Consider the following 18,263-nt stretch of genomic DNA (forward strand, 5'->3'; position numbering starts at 1 on the left):
TTTTTTAGGTAAATGTTGGCATTTTGTTTTTCATGTAGGCAATTCTACAAAATACTTACTGTTATATTGTTAGATGCTGAATTTAATACAAAGAAATCTGTAGCTTATTTTAAAATTAAAAGTAATAACAAAAGATAATAAACTAATGAGCTTATTACTGTATCCAGTGAATTTTGAGACACTTGCAAATTAGTTATTGGCAAATGTATTATAGTTTGTCTCAGTGAAATAAGTAACAACTTCAGAAATACGAAGCACTTCTTAATGTTACTAAAATTGTAAAGAGTAATTTTGAACCATAACCAAGTTTGAAAGTAATTTTTAACAGTACAATATACTGTTTATTCCTTAAGATGCAGGTTTTTAAATTTGAAGTAAAATCACCTTGCAAGTTGTCTCGACTGTTTGGAGGAAACTGTTTTTCAGATTGCCATAGTTTTCCTATTGCAAGAATCGAGAAACTCTGGTAATGATTGCTCGCTCAGTCTTGTGTTCTTAGAGGCTTTTAAATTACAATTTATAATTTCAAATTTAATAAAATACATAAAGGATGCATGCAAGTATTTTCCATGTATTTCTGCTCTATATGGTTAAGTATTTTTCTCTTAATTAAACCAAGCCCCCTTTGTTTTGGTTTACTTTTGTTTCAGAGATACCCAGTAGTGATGTCTACTTATCTGGGGATCATGGGTAGAGTTCTACTACAAAATGCAAGTTTTTTTTCATTACTTTTGAGCCAGATGGCATGTGAATTGGGTCAGGAGGTAAGGATTTTTGTCTTGGTATTTCACCTAGATTGCATGTGGAAGTCTTGCATTCTTTTGACCTGAAAAAACTTTTCCCTCTGTTTTCCGTGCTTGTTCCTCCCCAGTCCACTTTGGGGCCCTTTCCCCTCCTTTGGTCCTTCCCCTGAACATCCTGAAACAAGTTTTACATGTTCCCACAATTACCTTAAAACATCTCATTGAAAGTTCTGTACAATCTCTAAATTCTCTTCTGCTGCATCCCGCAGTAAGCCATATAAACCCCTTTAGTTTGCATGGTATTACAGGGTAGGAGTTTCTTTCCTTGTGCTATCTTGATGCATCTTGCACCAGGGATAATGGTCTAATCATTCTCCGATTAGTTTCTAGGAGTAACGGATTCAGTGTGCTCCGGTTTCACTGGTGACGTTGCTGCAGTTCTTTTGCTACAAGTGTTCTATTATGTCTTTAAGTGAAATTTAGTACTTTTCTTATCCTTAGGTATAATACAGTTTTCAAACAGGTAAAGAAAAGTCTTTTTTTATTTGTCACCAGTGAAAGTAAAACAGAGAGTAAGTTCACATGCTTTATATGTATTAGACTGTTATAGGAAAACTGTTTGAGTAATTCAGTGTTCGGAATCAGTGCTCTGTCCTTGAATTAAATGCATTTCTAACTTCTAGGTTACAGTTAATGGTGAGGGGGGTTCAAGGCCTGGAAGCGCTGCCATAGAAAATTTTAAAAATATCTGTCACTTGCTACTTCTGTCAGGAATACATAACTGTATGGTGTCTTTCCCGGATTGAATAATGTATTCAGTTGGTAGAAAAATTAAAATATATGATTTTCTAAATATGCTGAAGTACTTATAAATGAAAAGGATCGTTCTGTTTCCCATTGCAGTTGGACCAAATTCTTGGTAACATGATTGAAATGTGGGTTGATCGGATGGATAACATCACTCAGCCAGAAAGAAGAAAGCTTTCTGCTTTGGCATTGCTTTCACTTCTGCCATCATTGAATAGGTAAGCAAATGTACAATACCTTAAATAAGAATGCTTCAAAGGCCCTTAAGATGGTTTTTAAGGTATTTCACAATTCTGCAGATAAATATTCCGATATAAGTAGTTTTGACTCTTTGCCAAGAGAAACTTAAAAAGGTAGACTTTTCATGCTACATTATATTAACTTTTTATTTGGCTTCGTGGCAATATAGTAACCTTTCTTCTTTTTCATGGAAAATGTCATTTAATAAAAGTGAGGAAACAGCACTGCGTATTTTATTGTCCATTCTCATATTAATATTGAACTAGCACTTCTCTCATCTGTGATTAAGTAGTTGCTTTAGTTGGCTTGTTAGTATTGTGGTGTCCCTTCCAGGGAACAATGTTTGTTCAGGTTTCTTTCCTGTGGTGAATAGATCTGAACTTTCAACCTGATTTTCCCGTGTGACATTAAATGGAAGAGTTGCTATGAAAGACTGTGAAACAGTTTTTGCACTGTAGATTTCTATAGCAAGCAGTTTTTACTATTGTTCTTTCTCTAGTCATTATCATTGCTGAATAAAAAACAAAATTTTTAAATGAAAATGCTGAATAGTGTTACACTGACTTCTAAATTGTCACTACTAAAATTCTTGTATAACATGTGTAGGTGAGAGTTCAGTCCATACTTACCTTCAGATTATTCTTGTCTGTTTGAAAGTCAGGAAGACAAGACTGCATGAGTTTACATTTAGTCTGCCAGATTTCCTGAAAAGTCTTAAGTATTGTCTAATGGGAATGTAGATGTTGCTCACAAGTCCTAAAGCTATGTTAGTATCTGCAAAGCTGTAGAATATGTAGTCACTACCTAAAAAATCAGGGAACTCTTACATGTAAAACTTAGAGTCTTCATTGCTTTTAATATGCACAGAAGCTTTCCTTTTTTGTCCTGGATCAACAGGACAAACATCTAGCCAAAGGTGAACCAAGCAGCTGCTTTATGAGAAAGCTTTTGTTTTTTTCAGTAAATGTAACAATGTTATATTACTTATGAGTATATTCGAAATGTTCTTAAAAGAGGTGCTATCTGAAATTTAAGGTGCTGAACTACATGTCTGTCTGTGAAAGGTAAAAGAAACTGTGAATTTCTTTTAAAGAGAGGAAGGAAAAAAGTAATTGCTTTAGATAACTGTGTTATTTTGAACTACCTTCAGCTGCTCCAAATTTCCTGCTGTAAGAGCCAATTATTTCTGGCAGTCCTTAACATAATAAAACCTTCTGTAAAGACAGCTTTATTTTTCAGATACTCAAATCATTTAAGAAAGATGCTTCTCAAATAAAATGCCTTTCTTTAGTGGACATATTTATGTCAAAGCTACGAAAATTTTACTATAAAACTGATAGACTGCCAGGGCCAAACACACCTTCAGGCAGAATGTGTGAAATTGATTCTGTCAAGTGATTGTTCCTTCTACTGCCAAACAATGTAAGTCACTCCAGTTTTGCCATTTCATAGGGATTATATTACATATGCTTGCTGTATCTCACATCTGAAACTTGTATTAAAAATAAAATTTTTCAAAAGCAGGCTTCTTGTGCGAAGTATAAGCAAAAATGTTTTAAATATAATACAGTATTTAAACAAAATATTTTGATTCATATAAACAGTGTTTTCAAGAAAAGCTTGTTGGAATACCTTGCTAATGAGGTTCCTGATTAGAGATTACTTTGGACATCCAAAGCCAGTTCAAGATTTCTCAGTTGCAGAGACAGAACAGAATTTTGTCTCCCAAGAATGGCCATGATTGGGAACGCCAAGCTGATGGTGAGGTTCTACCCTCAGCTTGCTCCTGTACAGTGGTCAGGGCTGCTACCAGCAGCAAGCTCTGATTTTCAAGATTCTGCTATAGCAAAAACAGGCATTTGCACTGTGTCTAGCACTTCCTGAGGATTTTGCTCTTTTTGCCAGTTGCTTCTTCTAGCCTGTAGCTGGAGCTGTCCCAAGAGCATCAGATTATTTTAGAGAGGAAAGGGAGGGAATAGACAAACGTACTGGGGGAAAAATGAAGATAACGTGTATTCTCATTCTTCCCTCAGAGTTGCTTTATGGATAAAAAGTTGGGGAAAATACTAAGGAGTGGCCTTTTTTATTCTCCCTCTAAACTCTGTAGTACTACTTCATCGCTTTTAGGTACTTTTCTAGTTTGTGGTCGTGTTTATAACTATACATATGTGGACTTGGGACTTTCTGTGGGAAACTAAAGCTTCCATCATTATTCATTTAAAACCAGTATGGCAAAAATAATTTCCTATTTCAAATATAGTGCCTTTGACAGTGTCACAAGTGAAGGATTTTAGAGCAGATAAGATGGGAATCACTACAGTTGTAGTTCATGGGCCAATTAGTTGGACTAAGTGGGTTATAAAGTGACAGTTTATTAGTCAAACTATAGCTTTCTTGTCTAGGCAATATCATCCAGAGATACATGCAATGACATGTCTTTAGTACCAACAGTACCATTGCATTTTATCAGGTATGCATATAGTCGATCCAGCATCCTGTTTATCGTCCTACACACAGCTGTGTTAGTGTCTAGAAGTTCATATTAAAAAAAGAACAATAACTGCTTCTTTCCTGACTAGTGTGTTTCAGCACCTTTTCACTTAGCAGTAATTTCCTGGTATTACTTGGGGTTTTTGCATAAACTAAATACTATCTAATTATCTGCATTTGCTATCTGAGTCTGGCCATTCAGTGTTAGCATTTTTTGTGTCTGATTGATATATGCATCCATATTATTTTCCACATTTTGTACTCTTACTGCCTGTTTGCCACTCATATCTATCCACATGCATTTTCATTCACTTATTAAAAGCTCCTGGTACTTCATAAAATAAATTAAAAACCTTCGGCTTTAAACTGAAGTATATAACGGTAGGATCCAGTAACAAGATTCAGACACTAAGGATACACTTACGGAGTAATGGTGTCTCCATGTTCAGCACACAAGGGAAGTGTGCGTAGATACACAATAGCTAGAACAGTAAGGGTTTTTTGAAAACCACGAAAGGACTTCAGTGGAGGAGAATCGTATCTGAGCTAGAGTATGAGACAAGAGAGGGGACAGCAACCTGGATGAGTACATTCACAAATGTCATAATTTCCTGGTCTATTTAAGTCATATTCCAGTTTGTCTACAATCTTGATGGCTTTTTTGTGAACCTACAGCTTCAAGAGTACTCTTCTAGTACAGTAGAGGTAGTTGGGTTTTATTAAATGTGCCCTTGGTCCCCAAAATAGTGCCTAGTGAACACAGTCAGGAGCAGCAGCCTAACTTTTCTTTATGCCATTGTGGAAAGGACGCAGGCCCCTACCACTATCACAGGGGCTACATTTTGAGATACACATCTTCAGCATTCTTTGTATTTCCTGAGACCAAAGTGGCTAAAACTGTACCTCTTCCCCTTCTCGTACCTATATATATCTGAAAATAATCTTAATCAGCTTGCTTACTGTGCTTTTGTCACTTTGTATAATGTCAGCATCACAGTATTTTGGAATGTTGTTATTTTGGTTTGGAATGTCCTTATTTTGGGATATTGAAAGCTTTTAATGATTATTTAGCAAAGTAGATTTCTTTTTTATTCCTCCAGTTATTATCTGTGTATCTTGGTAGAACAGAAACAATACTGGAAGATGCTTAACAGTGATAGGAATATTTTAGTCTCTAATAGGAAATGTAAACAGAATTTGGAAAGAGAGCATGTCAACGATTAGCTTAGCTTGGTGTGGTACCTAACTGTAGGCACAGGTAGCATTTGGCACCGTTTTGAAAGCTAAGCACTCCCCTTCTGCTGTTAAGTGTTACTAATGCTATGCCTATCATTCTTGAATGGGAGGTTGCCAAGTTTCCTTTTACTCAGTGCTTTCCAAAGTAGTCCACTAATTTTGGTGCTTGAGGATAGGTTCATTCTTGGTGGACCTACAGTGGTGTACCACTCCAAAGTAGAGAGGCTCTACTTTACTGAGCTGGAAATACGAAGCATTTTAATTGATCTTGTCATCTTCCTTTTTAATTTGTGGTACACGAGTAGTATTTCCAAATGCCAGTGTTAATTTTACCCCTTTGAGTCAAATGTGTTTGTCTGGAAAATCTGTTGTGAGGAAAAGGTTAAGAGCCTAAGAGGTTCTCCAGGTCGCTCTGCTCATTTCTAATTGTTATGTAAATGAATGTCTGCCTTTTCTCACTGTGTATCAAGTCTGATATGTCAGCCAGTATGAGTTCTGCCAATCAGATAATTGGCATTCTGTGAGTATAAGTACTTACAATATGCAATTATAAATCTTCATTAGGTTATTAAAGAAGTTTTTCCTCTGTCATTTGTTAAAGTCACTTTGTTAGAAATTTAATTTTCCTCTCAAGAAGTTGTCTATATGTAATGTTAGGAAATGGCAAGAAAGTGCCTAATAAAATGTCGTGTTCTCCTTCAGGCTAGTTATGTCCTCATTTATAAAGTCAGAATTTGTTACATAACTAACTTGTACATCCTCCTTTCTTTATAGGGATGATACTCTGAAGCCATTTCCCTATCTTCCCGTTCTTTTTTTTTTTTTTTAATTCCTCTAGTCAAAGGTGTGCTCACCCATGCATCTAATAGACTATTAGTATTAAAAGGAGCTCTTTAAATTAGGATTTTGCAGCTGTCATCCATGTTTGGCCTTGGATTTGTTTAGTTTGGCTGCCAGGTAACAGTGCAGTTTTAATGATATGAGTGAAAAACGTGGCTTTGGTCTTAGTCTGAGTATCAGAGTCTGCATCATTCAGTGTGTTACGTATAGTACCACGACTTCCTTAATTGTATGTCACATCATAGTATTGGCAAGAGGATGCACTCTTTAAACTTTCCTTGTTCACAATCTCCGTTAATTTTTCTCCTACACCTAATTGTTAGTATGGACCAGTCAGGAGCAAATTACCATTTCCCCTAAGACCCATAAGGCTTGTTTACAATGGAAAATGTACCTAGTGATGGCAAGAGATTATGTCGCTAAATGCAGCTGAACTGCTGCAGAAAACAAACTGCAGTCATAAGGGATTGATTGCTGCTGATACCTTGCTTTTGTCTGTGGCCTATATAAAGAATTTCAGAAGTCTTCCTAAAACTCTTCTAAATATAATCTACCCTAAAATTGAATGTTTTAATTATATAAAAGACAGCAAAAGATGATAATGGACTAAATAGCTTTCTTCAATTTTTTATCTTTGTCCTTTGTAATGTGCAATTTACCTGTTTGCAAATTAGTTATTGAATAAGCAGTGACTAAAGTATAGCATATTATTAAAAATGTGTAAAAATCGCAAGATTGTAACAAACTTAAAAAAAAAAATTAAAACAGATTTGTAGCTCGTTTTCCATCTGAGTTTGTTCTGACCTGTTTTGGTACACCTACTTATCTCTCTCTGCCCTACACTCTGAAATTTGAGAAATCTGCCTGAGAGTAGCTGAGATTTTTGGTAATTTTTCTTAGTAGTGCCAGACTGTTATGATGAGATACCAAAAGTGGTTAACAACACAACCCATGTCACTAAAAGAACTTCTGCAAATAAGTATTGTTTTAAAAATTAACATTTCATATTCACACAACTTAATGAGAAAGTGAGGGTTTGAAACAAAACATCAGGTTTTGATATTAAGGAAATGCCTAGTGTAAAGAATGTTTGTGCTTTTAAGGAAGGAATAGCTTTTGTATTTTGCGTGTGGGTACTCTCTGTAGTAGTTTTCAGGAAATGCACTAGTTGTTTGTTTTCTCTCTTTGTAAAATTTTTAGAAACTATCAGTTGCTAATGCCAAGTGCATGCCTATCCTGTCTCCTAAACTAGCAGGCAGTGTGCTGCTGAAAGCTGTACAATTGGATTTAGTTTTGAATCAATTTCTAGAAACTGAATTAGTTGTTCTGATTGAAATTTGGGAAATTGCTTTGAGTTCTTTAAACCTTTTGGTTTGAATTGCATTCATATTGAGTTCATTTCTTACTGCTTTTATAGTTTGAACAGAGTTTATTCACTGTTAATGCAGTGAATAGTAAAGGCTAAAGCTATAAATACGTTATTCTCAGCATTATCACATCTGCGGATTTCATTGATAGCCAGCCTTTTTTATATTATTTTTTTGTTCACAGACTTAATACTCACTCCACAGGAGACTTTATTTTTTGTCAGTTTGCATCACAAATGCAGTTCATTGGTGCAACAATTATTTACTGCTAGGTGAGAAATTTACTCTAACAGTTTCTCAAAGTAAGCTCTTAGTTTCATAAGAGCTTTCTGTCATATTATTTTACTGGAGTCTAAAGCCAAATAAGATTTATAGCAGGGAAACTTATTTTCTTACTCTCAATGGGAAAAATAATTATATAGTTTTCACTTCTTACTGTTTCTCAGCATGTTGCAAAACCTGCTTGATAATTTAATCAAATTTGAAATTGAAAATTTAATCAAAAACAATGCCAGTGTTAAAAAGGAAAGTAAGTTACAAAGACAGCTTCATAATTTGGAAATAGATTTTGTGAGGCATGTTGACATATGCAAATGTTTAGTATTGTGGGCTTATTAAATAGGAATGTTTTTGCTGGGTTATTAATTTGGTATTACAATTTCTGTGCCTGCGTCTCCCCTTTGTAACTGTTACTCTTGCTATTATAAGAGTGGAATGCACTTTGTGGAACAGAGAAATTTGCAGTAACTGAAGCAGCAAATCAAGATTTTTACTTAGGCAAGAATATGAAATAGGAGGAGGAATCTGCAATATTTGAGATAATCAGAAATTTTGAGATAAACTGGATAACAATGAGAAAAACAAAAAAGGGTTTTGAGATCTGATAAGGTAACATTAATAGAGTGTCCACAGCAGGTGTCACTGGATGTAGGTGGGTGAAATGATATTAAATGTTGTGTATGCTACCCAAGCAGTAGTTTAGTAGCTGAATTACTTTGACTTGGGGTCATGTCTGGAGAATGACGTGGGCAGAAGGTGGTAGGTATTTGAAAACAAAACAAGAAGGTTGTATCATAGCCCACCTGTGGAGAATAAAAGCAGAAGGAAGGAAGACCTGCGAGAGGAGGTACTTGCTAAATATACAGTGAGAGGGCAACAGATAGTTTCACTCTTATAAGCTCAAAAGAATAAGTGCAGTGCTAAAAATTGGTTTTCCTCTGTTTTGTGAGCTTTAACGTAGTTTTGTAGTGATTATGAGAATGAAATCTCTCTTAAAAACATGGGCTTTAATACATTTTAAGGATGGGTAACTTTAAAACCTGTTTTTGAACTTGTTGCATGTTTTTCTGCTATACATAAATTGGAGAGTTGGATGACTCTCTTATACTAGCTAATATTCATAACCTAGTTATATTGGCTTAATGGATCAGTGAGAAAATAGAGGTGGTTTGGAAAGGCTGCACTGGTTGCAGTGCTTGTATGTTCTTTCAGTTACTTGGACCTGTCATTTTATGCACAATTTGACAAATTGCTGTTGCTCAGACTTCATGCTTGTATTAACAAGGAGTCATTGTTGAACTAGATTGTAATATGTTGAAAAGCAATGACATTAGTAACTTTATCAATGTTAGCATATTAAGGTAAAATTCACTTCAGGATTCAAAAATAATTTTCTCTGTTGCCTTGTGAAGCTGTATTCAGATATAAACCTGGTATTTCTATCACTGGATAACAAAATTTGCAGTGAATAAATATACTACTATTGGAGCTGCCTAAGCTTGTTTGAAAGAAATGTTTGGGGTTTTCCTGCTTAAGTGTTTTCCTTATGGTTTTCAACTAGCAATGAATTTTATTGTTTAAGTACAAGCCAGTTTGAGAAATGCTGATCCAAGTTATTTGTGTATCCCAGTCTTTTTTATGGTTTTCCCCAAAATGGTTATCAGTTATGTGGCTGTTATTTTGCCTGTCATTCTTAACAGATACTGTTTTCAAATACTTTAACAGTGTGTGCTATTAATGAAGCAATACCTGGAAATTACAATCCGATCAGATCTGCAGGCCTCCAGGTGCCGTATTTACAAAGTGCAAGACAGGACTTTCTCCATATTTTCTAGTGCAAGTTGAAAGGAGCGATGACCTGGATTAAGGTTTTTCTTCCTCATTTTGTACGTGGGATCTGAGAATCAGAAAGGTCAGCGATGTGCACAGAACCACAGTGGCAACTAGGGTTTGAGCAAAAGTTTTATGAATATTGATAAGGTACCTTTAGTACAAGACTACAGAGACATTCAGCCACTTACTGAGCACCAGCTTTTATTTACCTGGCCACTACTCTATTGGTTTCTCTAAAATTTCATGCTATGTCATATCCCATAGAGCTTCAGCAATTCCTTCGGTCTTTCTAAATATATTAGTTCTGGCATTTTGCAAAAAGGGAGATCTATTAACATTTGTCTTTTAAAACTTCTTTTTAGATTGGGACTTGCTTCTTTTAGCCCTATGGGGTTGTTTCACAGAGCACATCTTGGAAGAAATAATTTTTAATTATTTTTAATGACAAGCAAATATCAGCATAAATAGGCTATGGGTAGTAAAGCTTAGGTAAGAGATAATTTCCTGTTTGAAGTATTCTTTCATTTTTGGTCAATCTCTGTTTTTCCCCTCACCTGACTCTATGTGACCTGGATAATCTTTCAATTACTCTTACTGTTCCCTCCCCCATATCTGGGATACTTCCGTAATCATCCTGGGAACTGTTCAAAACTATGCAGTGTTTCCCCTTTAAGGAAATGATGTGCCATTTTATTTTACTTTACTTTATATGAACAATTATGTTAAATACCGTGAAAAATTAAAATGTGGAAATAAATAATTAAATCATATTGGTTTAATGGTCTCGGGGAAAAAAAAAAAAACAAATGCAGTTCAAATTCTGGATTGTAACTTGATACAGGCTTTGTCTAAAATGGCCCATGGACCAGTTTTACTGGTCCTGCTGATTTCTTACTTTAGACTAGATATTGTAAGAGGTATGCCCTACTGATTTCTTACTTTAAACTGGATATTGTAAGAGGTATTGACTCTGATAGAATTGAAAGTCATTAATTTTTCTCTTTTTTTTTTTTGTTTTAAAACATTCCCCTCCATCCCCACTCTAGGTAATTTTGGCCAGCTCAGAAAGTTGAAAAATTGAAGGATTATTTCTCTTGATATTTAATGTTTTACAGATTTCAAACATAAAAAGCCAATTATATATGGTCAAAAACATTTTTTTGAAAACTTCAGAAATGTAAGTTTCTTTTGGCAGAATTTGGAAGAAGGCTTCTCCAAAAGCATGTCCTTGTCTATTCTGCTTCCTTTGCTCATATGCTTCATGCATTTCAGCTTAGATTATTATAGACAAAGATATTTGAGTGATATTTCGCCCCTGACGTCAACTCGTGCTTCCTGTGTGAGATCATTGTGGCTAAAGTGACTTGATTCTTCTGCTGTTGAGTCTCTTCCTTGTCTATGGCTACTGATGGGCTTTGCCATCTTCCTTATGCTGAGCCGGAAAGTCTCTTTACAGTATAAGTTGTGATTTTATAGTTACATTGTTAATCTCTAATTTACCATCTCATTTTGTTGTTTCCCCTTTCCCCTTTTGATGAGGTGACTGGACTTTGCAGGTATTTAGTCCCTGGGATGGATAAACTGAGGATGTAATCTCCGGTACTTAAGCGAGAGGGATATTTATAGCACACGTTTGCACTGAGTGTTTATCTGCACAAGCAACAATGCAGGAAATGAAAGCTGCAGACCAAAGGTGTGGCTGTCAGAATATACATAGTCCTCTGTGGATAAATTTGCTATAAAAATGTGGCCTAAAGTGAGACTTAAAAAAGTGCCTGGATCAAGTCTGAAATACAACAAATAACACAGCAGTTTAGTAGCACATCGTGTGGTTCTCATCTCTAAGATTTCCTGGGCTTCCCTGGGATTGCTGGCAGGGTGTGCCTTGCCGGAGAGCAGGAGGCACTGGGGCACTGCCCTCCAGACCTCTGTCTTCTCCCTCTCTGCTGGGCTGCTGGAGTGTGTGTGGGTGTGGGGGTGTGTGTGGGGGGGGGCGTGTGTGTGTGTGGTGGCAGCAGTTTGGCTCTGCAGAGAGAGAGAGAACAGTGTTAAGTGTTGCTGTTGATTTAATAAAACATTTTGGAGTCCGACTGAAAGATAAAGGATCTACAGATAATGCAGTTGTGCTTTTACAAATAGGTATGCTTTATTCTAAAAGTTATACCTAACTTAGATAAAACTCTTTTGAGCTCTCCTAGTTAAAAACAGTAGTTTAAAAAAAAAAAAAAAACAACAAAACCAACAAAACAAAAAACAAAACAGCAACAGTTACAAACTAAGATAGTTCTTGGTTTTCTAGAAACAAATAATTGAGATTTCCTTTCCAACAATACTTCTGAAGCACAGATAAAATGGCTTCCTGTCCCAGGGTTTCCTGTATCCATGGCAACCTGACTTTAACCACTTCTTTCTTAGTTTCCTGAGCGAACAGTTGCAAATCCTGGGGCAAAATGTGAGCGCTTTAGTATACGGCAATACTGCCTTTACAAAGGTTTCACAGATGAGTACAGTCGGTCAGCTTGTGACTTAGTCTAATGAACTGCAAAATGGCAAAATAACAGAAATAATGAACTTCAGATTTGGGGTAAGGAATTGTTTTTATTTATTTTGAATGTAACTCAGCTTTATAAAGGTAAAATTCAAATTATAAATGAGCTGCCAGTAAAGGAATCTTGTTTCCAGCTGGCATTTCTACTTGAATGCTATCGAAACATTTTATAGTTAAGAATTACTAGGAAAAATAGTTAATAAGCAGTATTTTTAATTTACTAGAAGCCATTATTTTGGCAGTTTAGTGGCTTTTATGCTGCAACCAATTAAATATTTTCTGGCTAGGTTGGCAGTACATTTGTTTCATTGTTCATTTACTTTGAAAATTTTTTCAGTGTAGTTCAAACTTATACTTAGTAAGTTTTATTTTTAAACTGCTTATTTGGCATCAAAGGAGAATATAGAAAATACCTATTTTGAAGGCAATGCTTGTATTTTAAAGACTGTGCACATAGAATCTTTAAACTTTCAAATTAATAATATTTGTAAACTTCTTTTTATCTCTACTAGCAAAGTCAGAGATGAGTGAGAAGGCCAAAGACAGGGATATGTGTGGTCTGCAAAGTTCTCCACCCTGCCTGGGAGCATTCCTGTATATTCTTAATTGTTTTCTTTTGTTGCTGCTCCAGAAGGAGGTTCTTGGCTGTCCAGCTGCTTGCCAGGTCTGCACAGGGAGACAAGTTAGCTGTCGTAATTTAGGGCTTTCAAGCATCCCGCGGAACTTTCCAAAAACGACAATTCTTGTGTACCTCAGTGGGAATAATATATCGCGTGTCACTCCAAATGAACTAAGAGGCCTTCACAAGCTTGCTGCACTCTACATGGATAACTCCAGTATTTCGTATGTACACCCGAAAGCTTTTGTGGAACTCCCCAAACTGTGCTACTTGCATCTGAATAACAATAACATTAAACGCCTGGATCCAGGAATCTTTGAAGGTCTTTCCAATCTTCATTGTTTATACCTTCAGAATAATCAAATAGCTTTTGTTCCCAGAGGATTATTTAATGATCTCCTTTCTGTTAGATATTTAACACTTCAAAGAAATCGTCTCAGTGTCCTTGGAAGTGGGACTTTCTTGGGAATGATAAGTCTCCAAACACTTAACCTAGCCAATAATAAGATTTCACGGATATCAGATTCAGCATTTTATCATCTTGAAAACCTTGCATATTTGTTCCTTGAAGGTAACAACTTAACACTTGTGCCATCGAATGCTATTGGAAGGCTCAAAAATCTTGAAAGGCTTTCTTTGTCTCACAATCCCATTGGATCAATACATCCTTTTGCATTTAAAGGACTTAACAATCTTAGATACCTGTCTTTAAAAAACGTAAAGCTAAAATGTATTGCTGTAAATGGATTTTTTGGATTAAACAACCTTAGCCAGTTGATCTTAAGTTATAATGATTTAGAAAATATAAATTCCAGCACTTTTACTTTATTGAACAATTTAATGTATCTGCAGCTAGACAGAAATAAAATAACAAGTATTGGCAATGGTACCTTTGAAAAAATGGGACAGTCACTTAAAATACTCAGTTTAGCATTTAATAATATTACAGAGTTACAACCTGAAGTGCTCAAGCCCTTAGTGTCTTTAACTCATCTACAAGTAAATTATAATCCGTGGAACTGCAGCTGCAAAATGCTTGGGTTACTTAATTGGGTAGCATCGTCTCCTATTTCTGTAAAAATTCATTGTCAGAATCCCCTGAGTATGCGTGGTAGACCTTTGCATTACATTAAGTGGACTCAGTTTGCAAACTGCAGTAGCCCTACTGCCAGCCCAGAAACAGCCTGGAGTCTAGGATCAGTAGGTGTCCGTCACAGCGCTACCACTTTGCTGATGGCATGGCATGAGGCAAACAGGCACAACACGTTTGAACAGTTTGTCAATTCAGAAACTAAATATGTTGCTTTCTGGGAAGGAACTACAGCTACATCTGCTAACCCGTTGTCCTATGAAGAAGATGCTGCTGAAATTCCATCAGGGGCAACTACAGCATTATCAACATTACCAGTGCAAATACCAGCACAGATTATACCTGTTAACAGAACCGTAGAAGAAGAAGGTTTCTTTCCAACAGATGCTGCTCCTGTATCATTGAAAACATCCCTGCTTTGTACACAACAGGTTGAAAACCTGAATCAGGCTTTTGACATTTTACTAGCCTTTTTCATTCTGGCTTGTGCTGTGATCCTGTTCTTAACCTGTAAAATTATTCAGTTTAGGCAGAAACTAAAGGTGCTGGAAAACTCAGGGGAAAAGAGAATAGAATATTATGGGTTTTATCAGCCTGGCAGATACAACATAAGTGACCCAGTTCAGTCTCTAACTCGGAATTCAATGGGGCATTCAGAACTGGACCAAATTAGACTGCTCAAGCGAACAACATCTGAAAGTCAGGCACAGGTCATATTGTTTGAACACTCATCATTGTAATTTATCTCATCTGATTTGATGTTAACGATACTGTGATCTGAAATGTCAAGAAATCAAGAACTAAATTTTCTAAAAATACCATCACTGATTTAAATCAACTGGTTGATAGAATTGGGGAAAATGATATAATTTGGGTTCTGCATCATCATTTGCTTCCTGAATGTTTTGAATTTTATTGATTTTTTTTTTTTTAATTAGATGTCATTTAAATCTGACATGGATAGGTATATTCTCTGTCCCTGTTGTAGGAATCTTTCACCTATAACTCAAGTATACATGCAATATAAAGTACACATATATTTATTTTTATTTTGCAGTACTTACTGGTATAAGTTTCTATAGAAATTCCGTAGCTAACTTAAAGCTAATGCAAAACATCAGTTTTTAGCAGGATCATGAAGCCGAGAAATCTGGGAGAATGAGAAAAAAAGCAATGCTTCATTTATTGTAATGCAGTTTCTACTCTGCCTCTATTAATCACCAGAGTGGGGAAAAAAAGTGAGCCTATTTACATCTAGCATGTTCAAACTCTTGAGGAAAAGAAAAATTTAAAACGTTAGAAATTTTTGTTATTTCCTATGACATATTTTAATATACAAAGTTGTGTATTCAGTCTGTATAATGAATATATTAAAGTCAATTTTTTGTTAGTGTGTATCTGTATCATTTTATGATAATACCTGAAACTGGAGTTAATAGGGAAACTAAATTTCTGTTGGGTTGGAAAATTGACCAAGTTTATTATGTCTAAGGTAATAAAGTTGCTTAATTATTGTCAGTAAAAGATATTTTGTCACATATATAGTAATAGTCTGAGGGAGTTTTTGGCTAGGTAAGAGGTATAAACTGAAGAAATATGCTACACTTTAAATACATAATTCTAGATTAATTGCTGAAGATATTTACATGTTTGTGTATGTTTGGAAGTGTCAAGTCAAAATATGTTTTCTTAGTGAAGACCTAATTTTAGGCTTCATCTGCAAAAGATGGATTTTTTTTTTACTATGTAGTTTGCATTTGGTTTAGCTTTTTATTTCTGTTTCAAATATTGATATTCTGTTTACATTATTCTCAGGTTATGACTAGTGTGTTGTAGCTCTATTTTCAACCTGAATTTCTGTGATTTTCTTTTTCTTGTTGTTACTCCAGTAATTCAAACTTTATTCAGGAAAAAGTCATAAAAATATGTTCCAAATAGTGCAATTTTGTAAAATTTTCAGCTAGCTGAATGGGACTCACTTCTGTAGGTACTATTTGTCTTCTACAAGCCTGTCCCCTAGAGACTTCAACCACTTGGTTTGTAAACAACACAATTTACAGTTAGATTGTTTTGCTCAAGGAAAAATGGAAAACAATGTTTTGATAGTCTGTCCTCCATGGGGTCGATTTAAGTTGTGTAGAAGTATCTTGCTGTTCCAGGATCCACCCTGGAGTCCGGGGCATTCTCCAGATGAACCAGAACTGCCCTCAAGGTTCTTGTTCTAGCTTGCCTCCTTTCTGCTGGGTGTATCTCATGTGCGTGGCCGTGTTGTGCTGCTCCCTACCGTCCTGTTTGTCCATCTCCAGTTCATTTCCAGGAATGGCACGTATTATCTGCTACCAGTACATATACAGACCTTGACTGCACTGTGTGAATGTGCCAAGTGCTGGGTCCTGCACTTCGGCCACAGCAACCCCATGCAACGCTACAGGCTTGGGGAAGAATGGCTGGAAAGCTGCCTGTCACAAAAGGACCTGAGGGTGCTGGTTGACAGCTGGCTGAACATGAGCCGGTAGTATGCCCAGGTGGCCAAGAAGGCCAACGGCATCCTGGCCTGTATCAGAAATAGTGTGGCCAGCAGGAGTAGGGAGGTGATCGTGCCCCTGTACTCGGCCCTGGTGAGGCTGCACCTCAAATACTGTGTTCAGTTTTGGGCCCCTCACTCCAAGAAGGACTTTGAGGTGCTGGAGCGTGTCCAGAGAAGCTGGTGAAGGGCCTGGAGAACAAGTCTTACGAGGAGCGGCTGAGGGAACTGGGGCTGTTTAGTCTGGAGGAGGCTGAGGGGAGACCTCATCGTGCTTTACAACCACCTGAAAGGAGGTTGTAGCGAGGTGGGGGTTGGTCTCTTCTCCCAAGTAACTAGCGATAGGACGAGAGGAAATGGCCTCAAGTTGCGCCAAGGGCGGTTTAGATTGGACATTAGGGAGAATTTCTTCACTGAAAGAGTGGTCAGGTCTTGGACCAGGCTGCCCAGGGAAGTGGTGGAGTCACCATCCCTGGAAGTATTTAAAAGACGTATAGATGTGGTGCTTAGGGACATGGTGGTGTTGGGTTGACGGTTGGACTCAATGATCTTACAGGGCTTTTCCACCTTAATGATTCTATGATTTTTGTTATTTCCTGCCTCTCCTACATAATTCCTTGTGATAAGTGTTAATTTTTTTCATTTAATAACAGCTGCACAATCAGTGATTACACAGTAGTAGGTTCTGCAGTTTTATGTTCTGTAATTCTAAATTTTAAATTTTATATGGATGTCTTCAGAAATAATGAACTTAAAATTCAGTGGAAGGTAGTTAACTAAGTTTTCATTGCTAGAAATGCTGCTATGCATTTGTTAGAGTTTTGGGAGTGGGCAAAGGTTGAGAATGAACAAACCTAGTTCTCAAAGAAATCTGATTGGGGGCAGCTCTGTTGTTTTAGGCTCTGATTTCCAACAGCTGCTCTCTACAGAAGAGCACTAGAGGTTCCCTCTGAAGGTGTGTCCTTTCTTGACAAACTGCTGTAGGAGTTGTTTGCCAGGTATGAGTCTCACCATCTGTAGTGATGGAGCATGAAAGGAAAGCGATGCTGTCAGAGCTGTTTGTGGAAGCGAAGAGTTGGGGCAGTTGGAAGACATCCTTTGGAGTGGAGTCATCCTCTAATATCCAGCTCACCAACAATTTGGGTTAGGTTAACAAGGAATTGAGAGATTCATTATGCAGTTGTGGGGGAAATGCCTTTCTTTTGCAGTTAGTAGCTTTTGTATTTAAATATTCACAGTAGGAAACAGATCCTTTCATGTACATGTGTGGTTCGTATGTCCAACTGTTAAAATCATTATAGAATACATGAGAAAACTTTATTGAGTTTGCCCTCATGAAGTAAAATGGCGCTTTATGGTCATCAAGTTTATGGTCAGCCATAGGACTCTCCTGGAAATGTTGTCTTAGCTGCTACCTTACTGTTTTAGGAGCTCCTTAGCACTGTGCAGGTCCTAAGATGCGGGATGTGCGTGGAATAATCATTTACATTGCTCGCAGTGCTAAGTAATCTCCATTTGTCCCACTCCACCTCTTTCCTTGGCTAATGAGAAAAGAATAAAGAATTAATTAATCTTTCTCAAATCTACTGTAAACTAGTAAAGATATGATATTAAGCTTTTCCCTTTTTTGATGATTACTGTGTCATC

General features: G+C 36.5%; 2 protein-coding genes across 2 annotated transcripts in view; both read left to right on the forward strand.

Moving 5' to 3' along the window:
- The window catches only part of LOC104074986 (importin-11-like), a gene marked incomplete at its 5' end in the record, with an annotated part of 48,228 nt that overhangs the window by 13,982 nt on the left and 15,983 nt on the right, over positions 1–18,263 (forward strand). The window contains 2 exons of the mRNA XM_009575308.1: positions 651–764; positions 1,647–1,768. Coding sequence (XP_009573603.1) covers positions 651–764; positions 1,647–1,768 — 236 coding nt within the window. The remainder of the gene's footprint in view (positions 1–650; positions 765–1,646; positions 1,769–18,263) is intronic.
- Positions 12,907–14,832, forward strand: LRRC70 (leucine rich repeat containing 70). The gene has a single exon (XM_009575307.1). It carries the CDS (start codon positions 12,907–12,909, stop codon positions 14,830–14,832), a length of 1,926 nt encoding a protein of 641 aa, XP_009573602.1.

The sequence above is a fragment of the Fulmarus glacialis genome, unplaced genomic scaffold (assembly GCF_000690835.1).
Source record: "Fulmarus glacialis isolate BGI_N327 unplaced genomic scaffold, ASM69083v1 scaffold22403, whole genome shotgun sequence".
In the NCBI taxonomy this organism is placed as follows: domain Eukaryota; kingdom Metazoa; phylum Chordata; class Aves; order Procellariiformes; family Procellariidae; genus Fulmarus; species Fulmarus glacialis.